The sequence below is a fragment of the Colobus angolensis genome, unplaced genomic scaffold, assembly GCF_000951035.1.
Source record: "Colobus angolensis palliatus isolate OR3802 unplaced genomic scaffold, Cang.pa_1.0 Scaffold381, whole genome shotgun sequence".
In the NCBI taxonomy this organism is placed as follows: Eukaryota; Metazoa; Chordata; class Mammalia; order Primates; family Cercopithecidae; genus Colobus; species Colobus angolensis.
The window spans coordinates 1,609,835-1,627,875 of NW_012117166.1; the positions used below are offsets into that span (position 1 = coordinate 1,609,835).

The window sequence follows — 18,041 nt, forward strand, 5'->3', positions numbered from 1 at the left end:
TCGCGCTTCCTTCCTCTGTCATTCTGATCTTCTCTCTCCTGTGTCCACCTTCTTCTCTGCAGCTTCCCTATTCCCAGTAGGGGCGTATCATGCACTCCAAGTGGGAACATTTCCTTAGCCAAATGGAGTCAGTGGCCAATGGGCAAGGGTATCGGTCTACAGGTATCCTTTCGGTGGGTAAGACCTGAAACCACAGAGGCTTTTGCTGCTTTTCATTCAAAACAAGCCATCTTTGCCCACCAGCAGCAGAAGATTCAATGGGCCCAGGAGGGAACATTCTGGCCCTGGAAGAGTTCTTCCTGAGGCTCCTCAGCCTCAGCTCTTCTCTGAGCTGGCCTATGCATTGGCCTCATGAAGGCCAGCTCTGCCGTTGGCTGCAGGAACTTCAGATAAGCCCTTGAGTGAGTTCTAGTGACACTCAAACTGGACTCACTACAGCTTCAGATTGTTCTAGTGTGAGCTGAGTGAGCCCAGGCACCTGCACAAGAGCTGCCCGTGACCTGGAGTATTCAGCCCCTGCTGCTGTCCCTTCCTTTCCCTGGGTGTAGACACCTCAGCCTGTCACAAAGGGGCACTAGGAGCACTTGGTCCCCTCACATGAAACCTCCTCTCAATGTCAGTCACCACTCACCCCATCCTTCTCCATGGGATTATTTTTCTTTCTGTTTGAGTTTTTCTCTCTTGCTCGATGACACTCTTTTGTTTATTTCTTTGCTTCCCCGTAACTCTGTTGGGCTGGATTTTGGCCTCTCTTGTTTCTTCATGTGGCTTCTCTGCTTCTTGGTTCACTGGAGATCGTGGCCGGAGTGTCAGTGCCCCCGTATTAGGTACTGTACCCATTCCAGGTGAGGTGGAGAATGAGAATGCCTTTGTTTCCCTACCCTAACCCTCCCCCTCACCAACACTCAGCCAGGGTCCCACTACTGCCTGCATTCCTGCATCTCCCTCTGAGGAAAAAGAACAAGCTCCTTGTTGAAATAATCCACAAGTACTTTGGACCCCAAATCCTTAACATTAAAGACATTAGCTCACCTACATTTGAAATATTGAGCACACTAATTTCTCAGCAAGGAAGCCTGGAGTCCCCACTAGTCTCTGGGATCTTGGTATGGAGTTCTGGCCTGAAGGCAGAACTGGGCAGATTCTCTGGACTCCCACTGAAGGGGAGGGCCCAGGCTTGAGGAAGAAGGGTTCCAGAGGCCACGTCCTTACATTCACGTTCATTGCCTTCTTCCAATCTCAGGAGACACAGAAAGTGGCTGGGATGACACTGCTGTGGTCAATGACCTCTCATCCACATCATCGGGCACTGAATCAGGTCCTCAGTCTCCTCTGACACCAGATGGTAAACGGAATCCCAAAGGCATTAAGAAGTTCTGGGGAAAGTAAGTTGGTGCTATTGATCCTAACTATATTGCTTTGAATTTTTCTTTTTGATTGGGCAAAGAGTCTGTGTAAGCCCCTTGTCCATTAGACATTGAAACAGCAGTCAGAACAGAGTGTTCATGTTTAAAGAGAAGAATCTTAGATATTTTTCAGGGCCAAGAGAAGGAGAAGTATGAAAGGCACCCATTAAATATATCCAGTTGCCTTTCATGTCATGTATCCTGGGCACCCACCCATTTCACACACCCTGAACATAATCTCTGCAGCTACATGGGCTTTGGGACAGACACAGATGAGATTGTATTCTCCCTTCTTAGGAGTCAATCTGTTTTAAGAAATCCTTGAAAAATCTTTGAAAGCCAAGTACTTGCTGGCCCAACTGATCCACTTTGTGACATGAGGCAGAAACTGGGGCCTCCTACAAGGCATCAAACTTTGCTTTGACCTTTATGGCAAGTGACCAAATCCCAGAGGCAGGATTAGAATTGAGGCTTGAGTCTGGCGGAGGAGCTGCAATAGGTTGTGATCCTTGATCTCTGGGAAGGTACTGAGAAACAGTGCTGCCCAGAGTCCCTGTGCTGGCCTGCATGGCCTTGCAAAAGAGGAAGCACAGTGACTGTAGGCTTTCCAACTATTCCATGACAGTCTCCATGGATTCTTCTTCATGCAGAATCCGAAGAACTCAGTCAGGAAATTTCAACACTGACACGCTGGGGATGGCAGAGTTTCGACGAGGTGGGCTCCGGGCGACCGCAGGGCCAAGACTCTCTAGGACCAGGGACTCCAAGGCACAGAAAAGGTAAGGTTCCCTCCAGTCCATCTACAAAAAGTTGTGTAAAATCCCAGCCAGGGTGGAGTGGGGAGAGGGTGCTTGTTGTCCCACAGCCTCCAGAAATAGAAGCTAGGAATCCTTAGTGCAGAGCTTCTCAACTTGCCCATTCAACATCCTTGGACGTTGCTCATGCTTATAAGTATGCCGAGGTAAAGATAAGAAGCTCCCTACAGCTGGAGGTAGGGAGCTAGGGTAGAAGGGTGGGCCCTTGGGCCTCCCTGAGCACCTCAACAGTGCTACACACCTATAACCCATTCTCAGCAGTGGGTTTACACACTAGATGGATAGCCTTGGTGTAGCCAGGAAGAGCACAGATTCTAGAATCCCAGGGAATTCCTAGGAATCGCTGCTCAACCACTTCCTAGCTATGAGCTCTAAACCGGGTTATACAATATCTCTCTCTGTGCCTCCATTTCCTCACTTGTAAAGTAGATGTCAAAAACAATTGTTCTATTAAAGTTATCGTGAGGATTACATGAGCTACTACATGAGCTGTCTGCCATTCAAGAGTCAACAGCCTCTAGTATATTCGGGAAAGTGAGCCTTGTCTCTTACCTGCCTCTGGGTCAGCTCCATCCTTCCACAAAGACTCTGCAGAAAGATGTTGGTGGAGCTGGCCACATCTGCCACTATTTTTCATAATCCTGTGCCAAACTTTACTGTAGGATGTTAACTAAAGGGGGTTACAAAGGGATGGCACTGGAATCAATGTGGGAAGTTTCATGTCACTTTTCCCATCATACCTTAATACAAAAGCATAGAAAACATTAAACTTCTCCAGAGGTGTCCCTGGTGGAAATCCTCCAGTTACTAGCTTTACCCACTTTCCTTTGATCTCCCTGCTCTGAAAAAGAGTATCTCCCCTCAAACCTGCACAGGTGAATCTTTACTACTGTGTTTTGGGGAAACCCCTTTCCATATTCTCTTCCCCAATCAAGCAATCCCTACAATACATCATCTCCAGCACAATATCTCCTAAGTTCTGAGTTACTCAGCCAAGATCAGTACTCCTGGGGGCCTTCCACAGGATTTGAATGTGACATTTTATATCCAGCCAAAAGGCAAAAAGTAAGCTGTAACTCTCTTCAGTTTAGTCCCCTCAAGATTGCTGTATACCAATGCAAAGTACAGGTAGTTGCTGGTTAAGATGCATATAATTCAAATATCCGTTCTCAGAAATAATACAGTCTAGATTCCAATTAAGGAAGAAAAGCCATTTCCCTAAATGCATCATATTGTTTGCAGACCTGCATCCCCTGTGGAAGGTAGCCTTAGCTTATTTTGCACATGGATATGATACTCCACTTCCCCAGCTTGCCAAACAGGTTTACCAGGTCCTCCTGGTGCATGAGATACGGGACCTTTCCAGATCCATTCATTCTTTAAATGAGTATCCCCAGACTCCAGGTACCTTGAAAAGAAACATGAGAATGTGTAGACCATTAGCTTTTACAGGCTAGAGAATCTAAGGACACAGTCTAAGTAAGTCAGAGACCAATTCAGAGCCCTTAGAAAGTGAACCAGAGAAAGACTACCTGTATATTCAGTAATTAGATATTCTAATTTACTTAGCAGTTTTCTCAATGTAGACATTACTGTTGTTTCTGATTTATGTGAGCTGAAAAAAAATCAAGCTATAGTAAGCTTGAATGATTCATCTTTGTTTGAATTCTGGCTAGTTCTTGAAGGATTGATTCTAGAAGGGGAATCATTGAGTCAGGGTATAAAAACTTTCCTAAGACCCCTCAGCATTGTCCCTAGAGGAGAGCATGGTTAGGGAGCTATCTGTATTCTGACAGTCACTTTAGGGTATGGGATGACCAGGGTCAGTAGCTTTCTTTGCCAAAGGAAAACACTGCAGTTCCAGCCACAAGGCTGCTTTGTTCGAATGTCTTTGTGCTGTATTAACCGTAACAGTGGATGAGAAAGAGAAGAAGTGTGAAGAGGTCCTGATGAGATTGCTTTGTTTATCATAATGGTGCAAAATGAATTTGCTGGTGGAAAAGAAAGGCCTTTATGACTTTCAAGTAGAAATTTGATATATGTTAATGTCCCCTGGTAATATTTATAATTTCTAGATATTAATATTTAGGTGTAGCTTTAAAACTGTTGTTGCTAATATTCTTTAGGAAAAGTACTTTGTTACTGAAAGCCTCCAGCCCCAACCTTTTTTTGTTCAGTAAAACAATTGATTTTTTAAAAAATATGATAACTGATAACATTGCGTAGGCACTCTCTCTCAGATTATGGACGAACACATTTTATTTGCTTTCTTCTCCCAGGTAAAGTTTTACAGAGTTACATTCCAGTCAGCACTGCTGGACAGAGTGCATCTATTACACCCACATCCTTGTCAGCATTAAGTATTTACATTTTTCTTTTTCAAAGTTTTCTACTTTTATGAAACTCCAAATTTCCTTTTTATTGATAATTTAGTTTTCATGTTTGTCATTTTAATTCTTTTGTGAATTATCTGCATTTTTGTTCATAATTAATGTATTTCTTATAGATTTCTAACTGTTCTCTATTAAGATATTAAGTCATGTCTAATACTTGTGACATAGTATTTTTAGGTTTGTGGCAGAATTTTACTTTTGTTTCTGATACTTTGATACATGGAATTTTCATGTTGATATAGAATTAGGTTTATCCACTTTGTGAATTCTTTCATTTTGTTTTAAATTTTTTCTGTGATTTTTAAAAACTTTGAATAATCCACTTAGGAATTATTTTAGTTTGTGAGTTTATTATGAGTTACTGTTTTTGAGAAAAAGGCAGTAAAGTATAATGTTTAAGGCAAACAGGCTCTAGAGCCACATGGCTGGATCCCATCTTTGCAGAGAGTTTTTTTCCTGAATTGATCTACTGAGTGTATTGCCCTTCAGGATTCCAGCTTTAGGAGAGGTCCCCAATCCTACTGGTCCCCTACCTTGGACCGCTTTTTGTTTCCTTTTCCTACACGCATAGTGAATCAGATTCATCACGAATGTAAAGATGCTTAAGCTTCAGGGACCCTCCTTTGTATGGAGCCCTTCCAGGGTCCAGAGAGAGTCTGATCATAGTGTTAACAGGGCCAGGTGTTTTGGAAATTTTGCATAAAAGAGGTATTTTAAACACAACTAGTTTTAAGACTGCTGACTCTTTTTACTGCAACTTTCCCTTGATCTATGCTTTTCCGTATAACAGATGGTGTTAGGGCAGCTGTGGGGGTTTTGGGGGACTTGTTAAGGGGAAGTTAGCCTGAGGATACATGTAGTTTGGGTTTAGGGTGTTTGTGGTTTGCAGTCACTGCATGTTTAGTTTAGTTAGGTTTAATTCACTAGCTTTCCTACTGCACAAATGGCTTCCAGGATTTCTTCTACTTCCCATTGTGCCGATTCGCTCAGTGCTCTGTACTCACTTATGAACTGTACAATTATAAATGTGCCACGTGCTCTCCCCCTACCATGAGAAAAGCATATTTGAGAAATCTCAGCTACACCATTTGAAGTGCAATTTGAAAAGATGTTTTGGAATGTGTCAACAAAACAAATGGTTTGGCTATATATGAAGGGCATCTTCTCTGTCATCTCCAAATTATTTCCCAGTGTGTTCAGTGGTGCCCTGGCTGAGGTGGGAGATGCTGGCACTGAGAGGAGCTGAGGAGGAGGTGCAGAAGCTGGGTCTGATTCTGTGTGAACACCTCAAGGCTTAGGAGGGAGGAGAGGATTCACAAAACAAAAAATGGGAAGACTACTGGAGATGAGGCCCAGAGATCTAGGTGGTTTTGAAAAGGTCAGTAGGACAGAGGTTTTCCAATTATGATCTCAAAAACACTTATTTCCCCTTTAGAGCTGAAATGTTAGGTTCACAAAGACTAAGCAAAAAATAAACGTTAAAAAATTTAAAAAAGAACTGAAAGGTCCCTCAGATATGTTTGTTTTTCCCACTTCCAAGAAACAAGGAAACAAATGAAATAAAAACCAAATAGAATATAAAACAAAAGTGATAAAATGAACATTGAAATGAGAGAAATTACTTTCTTACATTAAAAAACAAATTATAAACAAAAAATCCAGATCATAACAAAAGCATTATTTTCTAAGAGCAAGAGATAAGTTTTAAACAAAAAAAGCGAATAGCCTTCTAGATTGTTGTTCGTATAAGATGAATGATATGAACCCACTGGGACAAAGTTGAAATTTCTTGCTGAGTTTACATGATATACTGACAGTGACAAAGATAACATAAAACTCATGTACTGCCACAAGGACATAGACAACACATGAGTTAAATGAATACTGTCAATTCAAAGAATGTTTAAGATTAGCCATAGCATTAGAAAACTTGAATGCGTTATAGTTTTACAACTTACATATAAAAGACATTTGATAGAGGCCTTTCTAAATTTAAATGATTCTAAAAATGTACATGACCATACCAGTTATAAATTGTGACGATAAAACTTTTTAACTATTATCATAAAAGATAAATATTGATCACATTAGAAGACTAAATCAACCATCTGTTGTCATAGAAAATATTATAAAGTTGTGGACATATAAAGAAACAGTCAAAGAGTATCCACCCAAAATATGAGAGTAAAAAAGTAATATAGCTGGACACAGTGGCTCAGACCTGTAGTCCCAGCTACTTGGGAGGAGGCAGGAGGATTGCTTGAGCCCAGGAGTTCAAGGCTGTAATAAGCTATGATTACATCACTACACTCCAGCCTGGGCAGCAGAGCCAGACCCCATCTCTAAAAATAATTAATTACTAAAACCTTGTCTCTAAAATAAATACCCCATCTCTGAAATAACAAATACCCTGTCTCAAAAAAGAATCAAACTATAGAGGTATCTCGAGCTTTTATATAATAAAATATTTCTAGATTTTGTGGTTTTCAGTTTTGTAAAACTTGCAATTTTTGTGGCTTGTTTTCTAATTCTCAATATTCCCTTTGTTTCTAATTACATATTCAAATTTTATACTTTTCTTGAAGAGAAAGTTTGTAAGTTCCAGGCCTCGTAAAACATTTTCAGGACCCATGAAAGCCCAGGTTCCAGATTATGATTGATCAGTCCCTGCCACAGGGTATACATCATCTCTAGCATTTGTTCTAAAATGGGGCATTCTTATCATGCTTATCCTTTAAGAAATTCCCTCACTTTTAAGAACAGCTCAACCAGGCATTTAAAAAAATATGTTTTAATCTAGTATGTTAGGGCAACTTTGAAGGAATCTTTCTGGTCTTTGAAGGAATATCTAATCTTCAATATTCTATAAATCCTCATTTATGAACATAAAGTTGCTCTGTCGAATCCCCTCCTAAAAAAATGACTCTATTGGTATTTTTAGTGTGCTATTATATTCACACTTTAAATGAAAAATGGATGTCTTTAAGAATTGATGGCTTTATAAAACCCAGTCATCCTGTCTAGGAACATAATCTAGCTTTTCATTTATTCATATCCTTTTTTATGTTACTCAGTTGACTGTTGTAGTCAACACCTCTCCCCACCCCCGCAATCCCCACACATCATCACACAAGGCCAAACATCTCGTTAAGGCAATTCCTAGACGTTTTATAATGTTGGTTGCTATGAGTGGGATTTTTAAATTGTTTTAACAGCATTAGTATCTGTGCATTGATGGTATTAGAAAATTGTTGATCTTTGTATTGTAACATATATGTTACATATGTTTATATGTGCATTTCATAACTGGCCATCTTACTGAGCTTTTCTTGGGTTTTCTAAATGGGCAGTCCTGTCATCTGTAAAGAATAGCTTTATTTCTGCCTAATAGCTATACTTCTTGTTCTTATTTATCTCTAATACTGGCTACCACTCTCAGCCCAGTGTTGTTAGCACTGATAAAAAACATATTGTCCTTTTATTGACTTTAATGTGAATGTTCCTCTTGTTTTGTTAATAAGTAATGTGTTAGCTGTTGTTGATTGGAAAGTTTTTGGTTTTAGTTTTTGGTGTGTGTTTTTCTTTTTGGGTTTTTTTTTTTTTTTTTATGTTAAGAGAACTGACCCTCTTAAATACTAAGAAAACTAGTTTTCTAAACATTTTCCTAAAAAGATGATTCTAATGAGGCCACAGCTCTGGGCTTGTGTCATGTATATGTGTGTATGTGCACCCAGGACATGTGAACATGATCTCAGGAGGGTCATACAGGCTGCCCCATTCTCTAAGTAGCCTGAGATTTGAAATTCAGATCTTGTGTTATTAAGAAAACTAGGGTCTTCCTCCTATGAGTGTGTTGTAGTGGAATTTTGTTCAACAGAATCTCATGATGGAAGTTGTTTGTTAAAAAACAAGTTTTTTGTTTTGTTTTGTTTGTGAGACATGATTAGATTCAGAACCTCAGGCTCTCCCACTAACAGGAATATGCTGTTTTCCTGCTTCCCAGTGACGCCAATGCCCCCTTTGCCCAGTGGAGCACAGAGCGTGTGTGTGCGTGGCTGGAGGACTTTGGCCTGGCTCAGTATGTGATCTTTGCCAGGCAGTGGGTATCTTCTGGCCACACTTTATTGACAGCCACCCCTCAGGACATGGAAAAGGTAAGGGCTGAGCTTAGGAAGAGGGGCGCCCATTTCTCCCCAAACCAATGCATGGGGAGGGCAGGGTCCACCACTCCTGTCACACACACAGGAGGATGGATGAAGGAGGGTGATAGTCCCTCTGTAGCTGCAGGTTGGCATCCCAGGGCACGGTGCGGAGATCCACTGCTATACTCTCAGAGCATCTCCACCCACACACAGCTTTCTCTGAGGACCAAATTGCCTGCCAAAATTTCACATGTGGTCTTCATCTTTTAATTTCAGGAGCTAGGAATTAAGCACCCTCTCCACAGGAAGAAGCTTGTTTTAGCAGTGAAAGCCATCAACACCAAACAGGAGGAGAAATCTGCACTGCTAGACCACATTTGGGTGACACGTAAGGACAGGCATATATATATTAAGTATGTCTCTGGCAGCAAGTAAGGGTAGAAAGAATTTCCCTGTTAAATGAGTACCTCAAGGACAGCTGTCTCCTTGTAAAAGGCAGAGGAATTACTAAACTTTTGGGGGAATAACACGAACCTCAAAATATAATTTGCTCCCCTTTTTTTGGCATCTACATTCTCTGATTCTCATGAATCCTGACACATCTGGGGTTTTTGTATTTGTAGGGTGGCTTGATGATATTGGCTTACCCCAGTACAAAGACCAGTTTCATGAATCTAGAGTTGACGGACGAATGCTGCAATACCTAACTGTGGTGAGGAGTTTTTCTTTCAATATTTCAGTTGTCCCTGTGAGCACTTAGCTCACATCTACCCATAGTGGTCATTTTAAACTTGATTCCATATATTCTTAAGGCCTTGAAATAGTATCATTTGTCACAAAAGAGGTCCCAAGTAGCAGAGTACAAACCACTGTGATAAGCTATTGGTGTCTCCGCGTGCACCTTCCTGAGATGTGGTTGACTTGTCTATGTTTGGTCTCGTAAGGGACATCAGAGGTCTTTTGTCACTTTGGAAACTCTAGTTTATCAACCATACTTTCCTCTTTCAGAATGATTTACTCTTCTTAAAAGTCACCAGCCAACTACATCATCTCAGTATCAAATGTGCCATTCACGTGCTGCATGTCAACAAGTTCAACCCCCACTGCCTGCACCGGCGGCCAGCTGATGAGGTGAGACCACAATAGTATCTCTCCATGTAGCCCTGAACCAGGACCTCTGAAACATCGACCATGAGCAAACAAGAATGACATCATAAAAGCACTGTTTTTCGGATCATGGTGCCTGGGATTCTTTTGTTTGCTTGTGCTTCCTGGTGCCCCAAACACCTGTTACCTGTACTTTGTGTCTCACAGTAGCCATAGACCTCTAAGCTCCCACCCTCCACTGGGGAGACACGTGCTATAAAGTCATCATAGTGATTAAGGGAGATGAGTATATGGTGCAAAGGAGAGGGAGACAGAAAGAAAAAATGGAAAGATGGGTGTCACAGTAGAAGAGAAGAGGCAGAGGAGGGGGAAGAGGAGCCCATAGAAGCTAGACATTTCAGAATAGGTATCCCTACTTGTAGATCCAAAATTAACTGACTTCCAGGCCCAGGTACAAGGGATCCATGAGCAGTCTTGCTACAGAAGAAACAGTATAGGAAAATGACAGCACCCCAAGTCATGAAGAAATAACTGATTATGTTCCATGAACTTTGGAGTTCTTGGTGGACCCTCAAACTGAAGATTGTCAGTCACATCCTATCTCCTCTGTTCCTGGGAACTAGGTCTAACCTTGATGTAAAATTAACTCAGCTTCCTAGGCTGCTACCTTTGCCATCTATCTCCTATTTTCTTCTTATTCAACCAACATGTTTTGAATGTCTTGTATATGTCAAGCACAGCGCTGTGCATTTTTAAGACCACAGTGCTAGGTGAGAGCACTTAGGAATAAGTATCTTAAGGTGCGCTCTCCTAAAATTGTTGGCCATGCCAGGGAGATCTTTCATCTATAAACCACTTGGATTGCAATTGACAGTCATCTTTAAAGTTCTGTTGAATCACTGAAAGAATAACTATAATGTCCTCATTTATTTGTCTCCAAGTTAGCCAGAAAATGAGGGAGCAACAGAATTCTGGATTCATATATCTCAGTGTGGAAGATCTTGCAAGATTCAGTGGGAGCTCTGTTTCCTGGAAATTGGGGAGGCTGGTGCTCTGGCAGATGGGGTGGGTCACTAAGCTTGAGGGTCTTCTATTGTTGTGATGCGTCTGGGGCAGGGCTACTTACAGGGGCTGACTCCACAGAGGACTATGGTGGGACCTATTAAGCCTAACTTCCTCACTTTCCTCCCTCTGACAGAGTAACCTTTCTCCTTCAGAAGTTGTACAGTGGTCCAACCACAGAGTGATGGAGTGGTTGCGATCTGTGGACCTGGCAGAGTATGCACCCAATCTTCGAGGGAGTGGAGTCCATGGAGGCCTCATTGTGAGTGGCTCTCTGGCCTAGCCCACCTGCCTTGGTGCAAATGGGATATTCAGAAACTTATTTATTAAGGACAAGACATAAAATCTAACAAAAATAATAGGTACTTCATCTGAAGCTCTTGCATAATTTGACATCTCAAAGTATTTTGATAACTTGTCCTTGAGAATTAATATACCTCAGGGAAGCAGGATGCCTTCTGGCAGCACCTCCTTGGCATGAGACCTGAGGATTCTAGGTCAATGGGTTGCATGAAGACCAACGCTTACAAGGCAGGTCTGCCTGAGGGAACAGTGGGGCTGGGGAAGAGACGGGGAAGCCATAAAAATGCAGCTTCCCACTTGCTGCAATATGATCCTTATCACTACTCAGATCTGTCAGTGACAAAGCCAGAGGGGAAATGAGGAAGTGTGGTGGCTTGGATGTCATCCAGAGGAGATCCTGAGAGATAGCCTTACCAAAGAGGTCCCAGTTCTCTGTTGCTCTGTGAAAACAAGATGGTCAGTCAGCAAATGTGCTAGTGTGTGCTCAGAGTCAGGTCCTATGCCAGCCAGTGAGAGGAGTGGGACTCAGAACAAGTGATTGAGCTCCTGCTCCTGCTCTGGAGGCACCCCCAGCCCAACAGGCCAATCTCTCGGCATCCTCCCCTCAAGCCATTTGTATTTGCTCCTGGCCAGGTTTGTCTCTGGTTCCTTCTTAGATCCTGGAGCCGTGCTTCACTGGGGACACCCTGGCTATGCTTCTCAATATCCCCCCACAAAAGACGCTCCTCAGGCGCCACCTGACCACCAAGTTCAATGCCCTGATTGGTCCAGAGGCTGAACAGGAAAAGCGAGAGAAGATGGCCTCACCAGCTTACACACCACTGACCACCACAGCCAAAGTCCGGGTGAGTTGCAGACCCTTTCCGAGTGGGCCCTGGGCTGCCTCCTGGCTCTCAGGCAGCACAGCACCTGGCTCGATGCCCACAGCCAGAGCAGCATGCGCAGCCTGGACAAGGAGGATCTTGCAGCTTCTGCTGTGGTCTTGTGGTCTGTTAGGCCAGTCTTTGTTAAGCCAGTTCTCCACCAGTTTTGAGTCCAAGGAAGACAGTGCAGGTTTCTTTACCTAGAAAATATGTTCAGGAAGCACCTATCCTCAGGTGACTTAGAGCTCATCCTCTACCCCATTGCTGCCGTGACTCATCTTGCAGAGCGGAAGTGCTCCGAGTCTGGCTTTCCTTCGGTCAGGCCTGCCTGCGTGCCACGGTGCCGTGGGATCTTGGCCAAAGCTGTCCTGCTGACATAGGAAGTGTTCCCATTGGAAGCTACTTCCATTTGTCTTGTTTTGTGACATGGCCAGCACACAGATACCCAGAGGTCCCAAGGTCTTCCAAGCACCAACACTACTCACTGGGGCTCCCAGAATCCCACAAAGCCCTTTAGACCTGCCTGAGCCACAGCATCCTCAAACCACATTCTTCCCAGACTAAAGACCCACGGGCAACCTCTGGAGGCCAGGCTGGTCCTATCCCTGGTAGTGTTGAGGCTTCATGCCCAGCTATAACTCAGGCACAGACCTCGTTCCCCAAGGGAGCAGGACAGGAAGTATGTCTGGGGGAGTCAAGCAGAAACAGTGCTGTGTGAAGCTAGGGCAGGGAGCAAGCTGGGGCTACCCTACATGCCTTTAGATGGTGCCAGGTGCTCAGATGGGAAAGGGTTGGGGTGCCAGTAGCTGTGCTGGGGCAAGTTCTCTATGCTTCGCCTCAAGTGCAGACCTCAAGTACATTCTAAAGGAACTCCCAGTTCATCTATGGAAATAAGAAAGTCACTTTGGTGGGGCAGCCAGGCATGAGTTTCAGGCATAGTATTGGAGGGGCAGCTCTTATTGTTCAAGATTATTTACCTGTTGGCCTTTCTGCAGCATATAAATTGCTTACAAGAGCTCTGTTTTGTTCAGAATCTTTCTAGGAGCAGTTTACATCATTCCTCTCCTTGCGGGCCTGCTCTTAAATTTTAATTATATTGTCAGTCATACCTGCACACTGCCCTGATTGCCTTCTCATAATCTTACATTTGCTGTGTTTTAGCCAAGGAAACTAGGATTTTCACACTTTGGAAACATAAGAAAAAAGAAGTTTGATGAATCGACGGACTACATTTGCCCAATGGAGCCTAGTGACGGTGTCAGTGACAGTCACAGGGTCTACAGTGGCTACCGGGGCCTCAGCCCCCTTGACGCCCCTGAACCGGATGGGCTGGACCAGGTGGGACAGATTAGCTGATGCCCTTGTCACCTGCCTTCTGTGCACCCTGAGAGCTCACAGTAACACTGTGTCACCATATAACTGCACCTCACCCCTGCACATGTGCATGACTCACAGAGAACATTCCAGCAAGTGTGTACCCCTGGGCCAGTCTCTCTTTGAACTCTGAGGGTGGCCAGAATCTGGAGCTGCATCTCTAAGGGGCCAGGCTTTGGGGACCATTGTCAAATGTGGACTCAGGAGGAAAGACACTTAAAGACACCTTTACATTTCTAGTAAGTCTTGATGTTCATCTTCAGCACCAGTGGAAACACATGAACTTCGATGCAGGTCCAGAGACCATGGACACTCCCACAAGGCTCAGCTCTCAGGCACCCTCTATGCTTCAGTTGAGGGAAAAGCTCAAGTGCCTTAGGCCCGTGGGCCACAGTCTTGGCTGAGATCAAAGGGATGAGCAACAGGGACTTCTGCCACAGTGACAGTGGAATTGTGTTGTGCCTTACTTCAGAGGTGGTCTCTTCTTTCTTGTAATAAAAGCAATATTTATGTGGAAAGCAAGCAGTGCAACATATCTTTAACTTTGTTGGGGAAAGAGAGCTGAGGGTAGCTGGAAATGGAGTCCCACCAATCACAGAGCTGAAGAGCCGATGGCACTGAGCCTGATGCTCAGCCAGGTGCAGGCTCAGGATTCACCGGGAGGTAGAACAAGGCGGGACCCCCTCCCATAGCCTTCAGAGGAGGTCTGTGGCCTCACTGCTCCAGAATTTGCTTCCCTCTGTGAAGCAGAGGGGGCTTCGTGTCTCCTGCACGTCCTGACCATACAATACATGTCGTGCAGACCTCAAAGCTCATTGGTTTTAGTGGCATGAGCCCCTCCAGTGAAGGGGATAGTGGGGAGATAAGAACGGCACTTTGCTGGAAAGACTCTCTGTTCTTTCATGTGTTTTGCTGGCTTCTCTATTACTGACTTAGCCAGGCTCATAACCATGGTGGGGGCTGGTTTGTCTGCTGGCAAAACTGAAAGCGATCTGTCCCCTTGATTTAGAGACTGACTGACTGACTGATAATGGCTCCTCCAGATGGGCCTTGTCTGGCTGGGACTGAGGGAGAGACGTGCCTTGCCAGTCTGGGCTCCTGGTCAAGAGACTTTAGTTTGCCCCAGGCAGCGTTTGGCTCCCCTCAATCCCCTGGGCCTCATCGCAGAAGAGTACCACTACATCACCACCATCTGATGGCCTGGGCATGGCCTGATGACCCCATTCCATAGTGGCACTCTGATTCTGTCCCAGATGGAGGCTATGCTAAGATTCGCTTCTTAAACTACCAGCAGCCTCAGGCATGGTCTGTTGCCACAGGCCACTGCCTTCTGGGAGGTGAGAGATGTCGGGACAAGCTTGCCAGCTGGCAATGGTGCTGTTAGATCCTGGTACCCAGGTCCGCTGGATGAGAAGTGCTCATTCAGGCTGACGCCTGGCCATTGGAGTTGTAGAGCCAGTCAGGGCAGGCTTTGTCCCTTGCTGCTTATGTCACAGTACAGGGATCTCTGCATGTGCCTGTTTTCAAAACCTGCATGGAACTGTTTTGCCACTGATTCTCTGCACCCTCAAGTAAGTCCTGTTCCCTTTGTGGGCTTCAGTTTTTCTACCTATAAAACAAGGGAGGGGTTACACTTGGTGCCCTCCAAATTTACAGAGGATGTTTCCAAATCTACAGTGTCTAAGTAGGTTTAGGGAAGAAGGAAGAGACCAGCATTACCTGAGAAGGAGGGGCAGGAGGGAGGCTCTTGAGTAGTGAGGAAGGATGCCTACCTATGTCAGGGCATTGGTGTCTGAGCTCCTGTTGCCTGGTTAGTGTGAGTCTGTTTAGCATCCTGAAGGCCTTCATTGCTACTGCTCTCTGCTCCTGGAAATAGCTGGAACATTGAACACATGCAGAAGGGCTGCTTCTGACAAGCCTGTGTCCTGCCTCTGTGTACCCTGAATGCCAGTTCCCAGTGGAGCCCCAGGAGAGGTATGCATGCAGTGTGGGACATTGATGCCTTTCCCCAGGAAACAGAAGCAGCATGTGCTCCACCCACCTGTCACTCCTCAGGGCCTGGCGCCCTCCTTGCCCATCCCTCCAGGGAAGCATGCCCTGGAGAAGCCAGGCTTGAGTATGACAGGACTTGCATGCCATTTCTGTGAATCACGAGCTGCGTCCATGTGTGCTGACCAGGCTGCTGCCCATTTTACAGATGGCACCTTCGGAAGGTACCGTGACGCAAATAGGGCTCCTCTCCCAAGACATTCACCGCCTTACGGTAGGACTCTGACCCTCTCCCCACAGACTGGTGCCAGGGAGGCCCAGTGAGTTTGGTGTGGTAGTGCACAAGGCCTGGAGAACAGCAAAGAATGGTGCTCAGTGCTGGGGTCACAGCCTGAGCCTGAGCCTGAGCCAGCCCCAAGGCAGAAAGCAGCCCAGGGGCCTTCTCTGTTGGCCTGTTACTGGACCTTGAGCCCTTAAGGGCATTGGGGAGGCTCATGGGCTGTTAGCCAAAGCCAGCTAAAGCACACTAGATCTCAGGTCCTCTTCCCAGGCTTAGAGATGAGGAAACCAAAATGCTCAGCAACTCTGGATCATCTGTCTCATCAGCCTAGAGCCCAGGCTGCATCCTGTCCTAGTGGACACTTCCACCCTCTGCCCAGAGACAAATGCATTTCCTATCGTGCCTCTGACTTTGTGGGTATCACAAAGTGTTGACAGCCTTGTGAGCACATCTGGCATGCCCGAAAGGACAAACTATATTATGGGGAAGAAGCTTGGCCTCAAAAAGCAGTTTTGGAGTGAGGCTTAAGTCCCTGCTCTGACTTCACTAGCTCTGTGACCTGGGGTGTCATTCTCTCCTGAGCTTTGGCTAGTTATCTGTAAAGCAGGACTAATGATACCCTCCTTGCCAGGCTTACAGGCAGACTAGAGCCAGCAGGAAAAGGCCAGCCACAAAGCGCAGCCACAGAGCACAGGATTTGTTTTTGAGGACCCATAATTCCCAAGGCCTTTTAGTTCTTGGACATCCCATCACTGAGCCTGTTGGCTGTAGTGTCTGTCCCCATCGAGGCCCCTGTCACTGTACTTTGCTTGTCTAACAAGGCCCATTGGGAAGACAGGACAAGGACAGGGACACACGACTCTCCTTGTATCCAAGGACAAAACAGGGAAGTCTCCCTGACTCCAAACAGGATCAGTTTTATTCAACGTTTTTATTTATTGGCCCACCCATGAAAGGAATCGGAGCACACTTGCCCTTATGATCTAGTCCTTCGGTGGCCTGAAAATAGAAAATGTATTTCTAAGATGAACAATTTATTTTTATCTTAATAGTATTGTTTATTCTGATCCAATACTCAGGGTTTCTTGGGACGCTATAAACACTATACAGTTCACCTACGTCAGATGCAGCCCTCACCCAGTGCCCTCTAGTTCCCATGCAGCTGCCGCAGGGCAGCCTGGACCAAAACCCTGTTAAATTGACCCTTCGGCTGTGTCCTTTTCAGACAATGCTGAGCCAGGACCAGCTGCTGAATGACTCTCGCCTGCCTGCCCCCGACTGTGATGACTGGAGATGACTTTCTTCATGGCCGAGAGCGTAGGGAGGCATGTGTGGGGGTCCGGAGCCTTTGCTTCTGTGGGGAGCTGGCACACAGCCCTCTCTGCAAGCCCAGTCTGGGCTGGCAGGGTGTCTCAGACAGGGTGCCGACAGGCACAAAGCAGAGCTGTGGGACAGGTGTCCAGGGGTGGCCCTAGGGTCCGTGTGTGTCTTCAACCATGCCGTGCTCTTCACCGCAGGCTTCATACCTTTTGTACTTTTATACATGGTCTGCGGACCACTTTTGTGGGAGGGCAGTGAGATATCAGCATGCAGACTAGATGGCTCATGCTATTCCTGATGACATCCTGGAGGCTCTCACACCCGAGGAGGAGAGCTGTTAGTTAATAAAACCTGCTGGAAAAAAAGTTCCGAAAAACTGTTTTGAATGTTCTGTAGAGACTGCGTTTTGTGAAATGATCACTGGGAGCTCCCTCCGGGGCTGCTTCACAGGAGCATACTTTTCCATTCACAGGACTGTGGCCGGGCAAGGCAGATGTTTAGGGTGTGAGCAGTGAAAGCAACGAGGCCCCTTTCCCATAGCCCTGCCTGACTCTCTCTCTCGTCATCTGCAAGGGGTATCTGTGCAACCTCCCAGCTTGGAGCAGAGGCATCCCCAACACATGCACGCCCTGCCCTTTGCCTCCGCCCAAGCTGACACACAGCCTCCCAGGCCTTGCCCTTGGAGCAGCTCAGGCATAATGTCTGATTAAATAGCTCCCCCAAGTGGAAGGCCCTTGGGCACCTCAAGCTCCGTGTTTCCACCTCAACTCACCAACTTCCCAAACATGTCCATTTCCTCTCCAGTCTTTAGTCTTTCCTCCCTCCAGGCGTCTGCTCAGGCCCTTCCCTCACTGGGAAATGCATTTTTCTCCTAGTCCCCTTCATGAGGCAAAATCCTGTCTCCCAAGGCACGGCAAAGAGACCATCTCTCAGGAGGCCTTCCCGCATGATCCAGTTACAGGTCAGCTCTCCCACAGTGCCGTGTCT

At 45.5% G+C, this 18,041-nt stretch overlaps 1 protein-coding gene across 4 annotated transcripts in view; it reads left to right on the forward strand.

Moving 5' to 3' along the window:
* The window catches only part of PPFIBP2 (PTPRF interacting protein, binding protein 2 (liprin beta 2)), a 144,184-nt gene extending 126,755 nt beyond the window's left edge, over positions 1-17,429 (forward strand). For 3 of the 4 annotated variants that reach the window (XM_011954355.1, XM_011954356.1, XM_011954357.1), the window contains 9 exons: positions 1,244-1,385; positions 2,057-2,185; positions 8,618-8,768; positions 9,033-9,144; positions 9,380-9,468; positions 9,765-9,887; positions 11,062-11,187; positions 11,885-12,073; positions 13,253-13,987. In XM_011954355.1, the coding sequence (XP_011809745.1) occupies positions 1,244-1,385; positions 2,057-2,185; positions 8,618-8,768; positions 9,033-9,144; positions 9,380-9,468; positions 9,765-9,887; positions 11,062-11,187; positions 11,885-12,073; positions 13,253-13,447 (1,256 nt within the window). In that variant the 3' untranslated portion in view covers positions 13,448-13,987. Of the gene's footprint in view, positions 1-1,243; positions 1,386-2,056; positions 2,186-8,617; positions 8,769-9,032; positions 9,145-9,379; positions 9,469-9,764; positions 9,888-11,061; positions 11,188-11,884; positions 12,074-13,252; positions 13,988-15,662; positions 15,729-16,959 lie in introns of those variants that run through there. The other variant, XM_011954354.1, reaches the window with a different exon arrangement.
* The last annotated feature ends 612 nt before the right edge of the window (positions 17,430-18,041 follow it).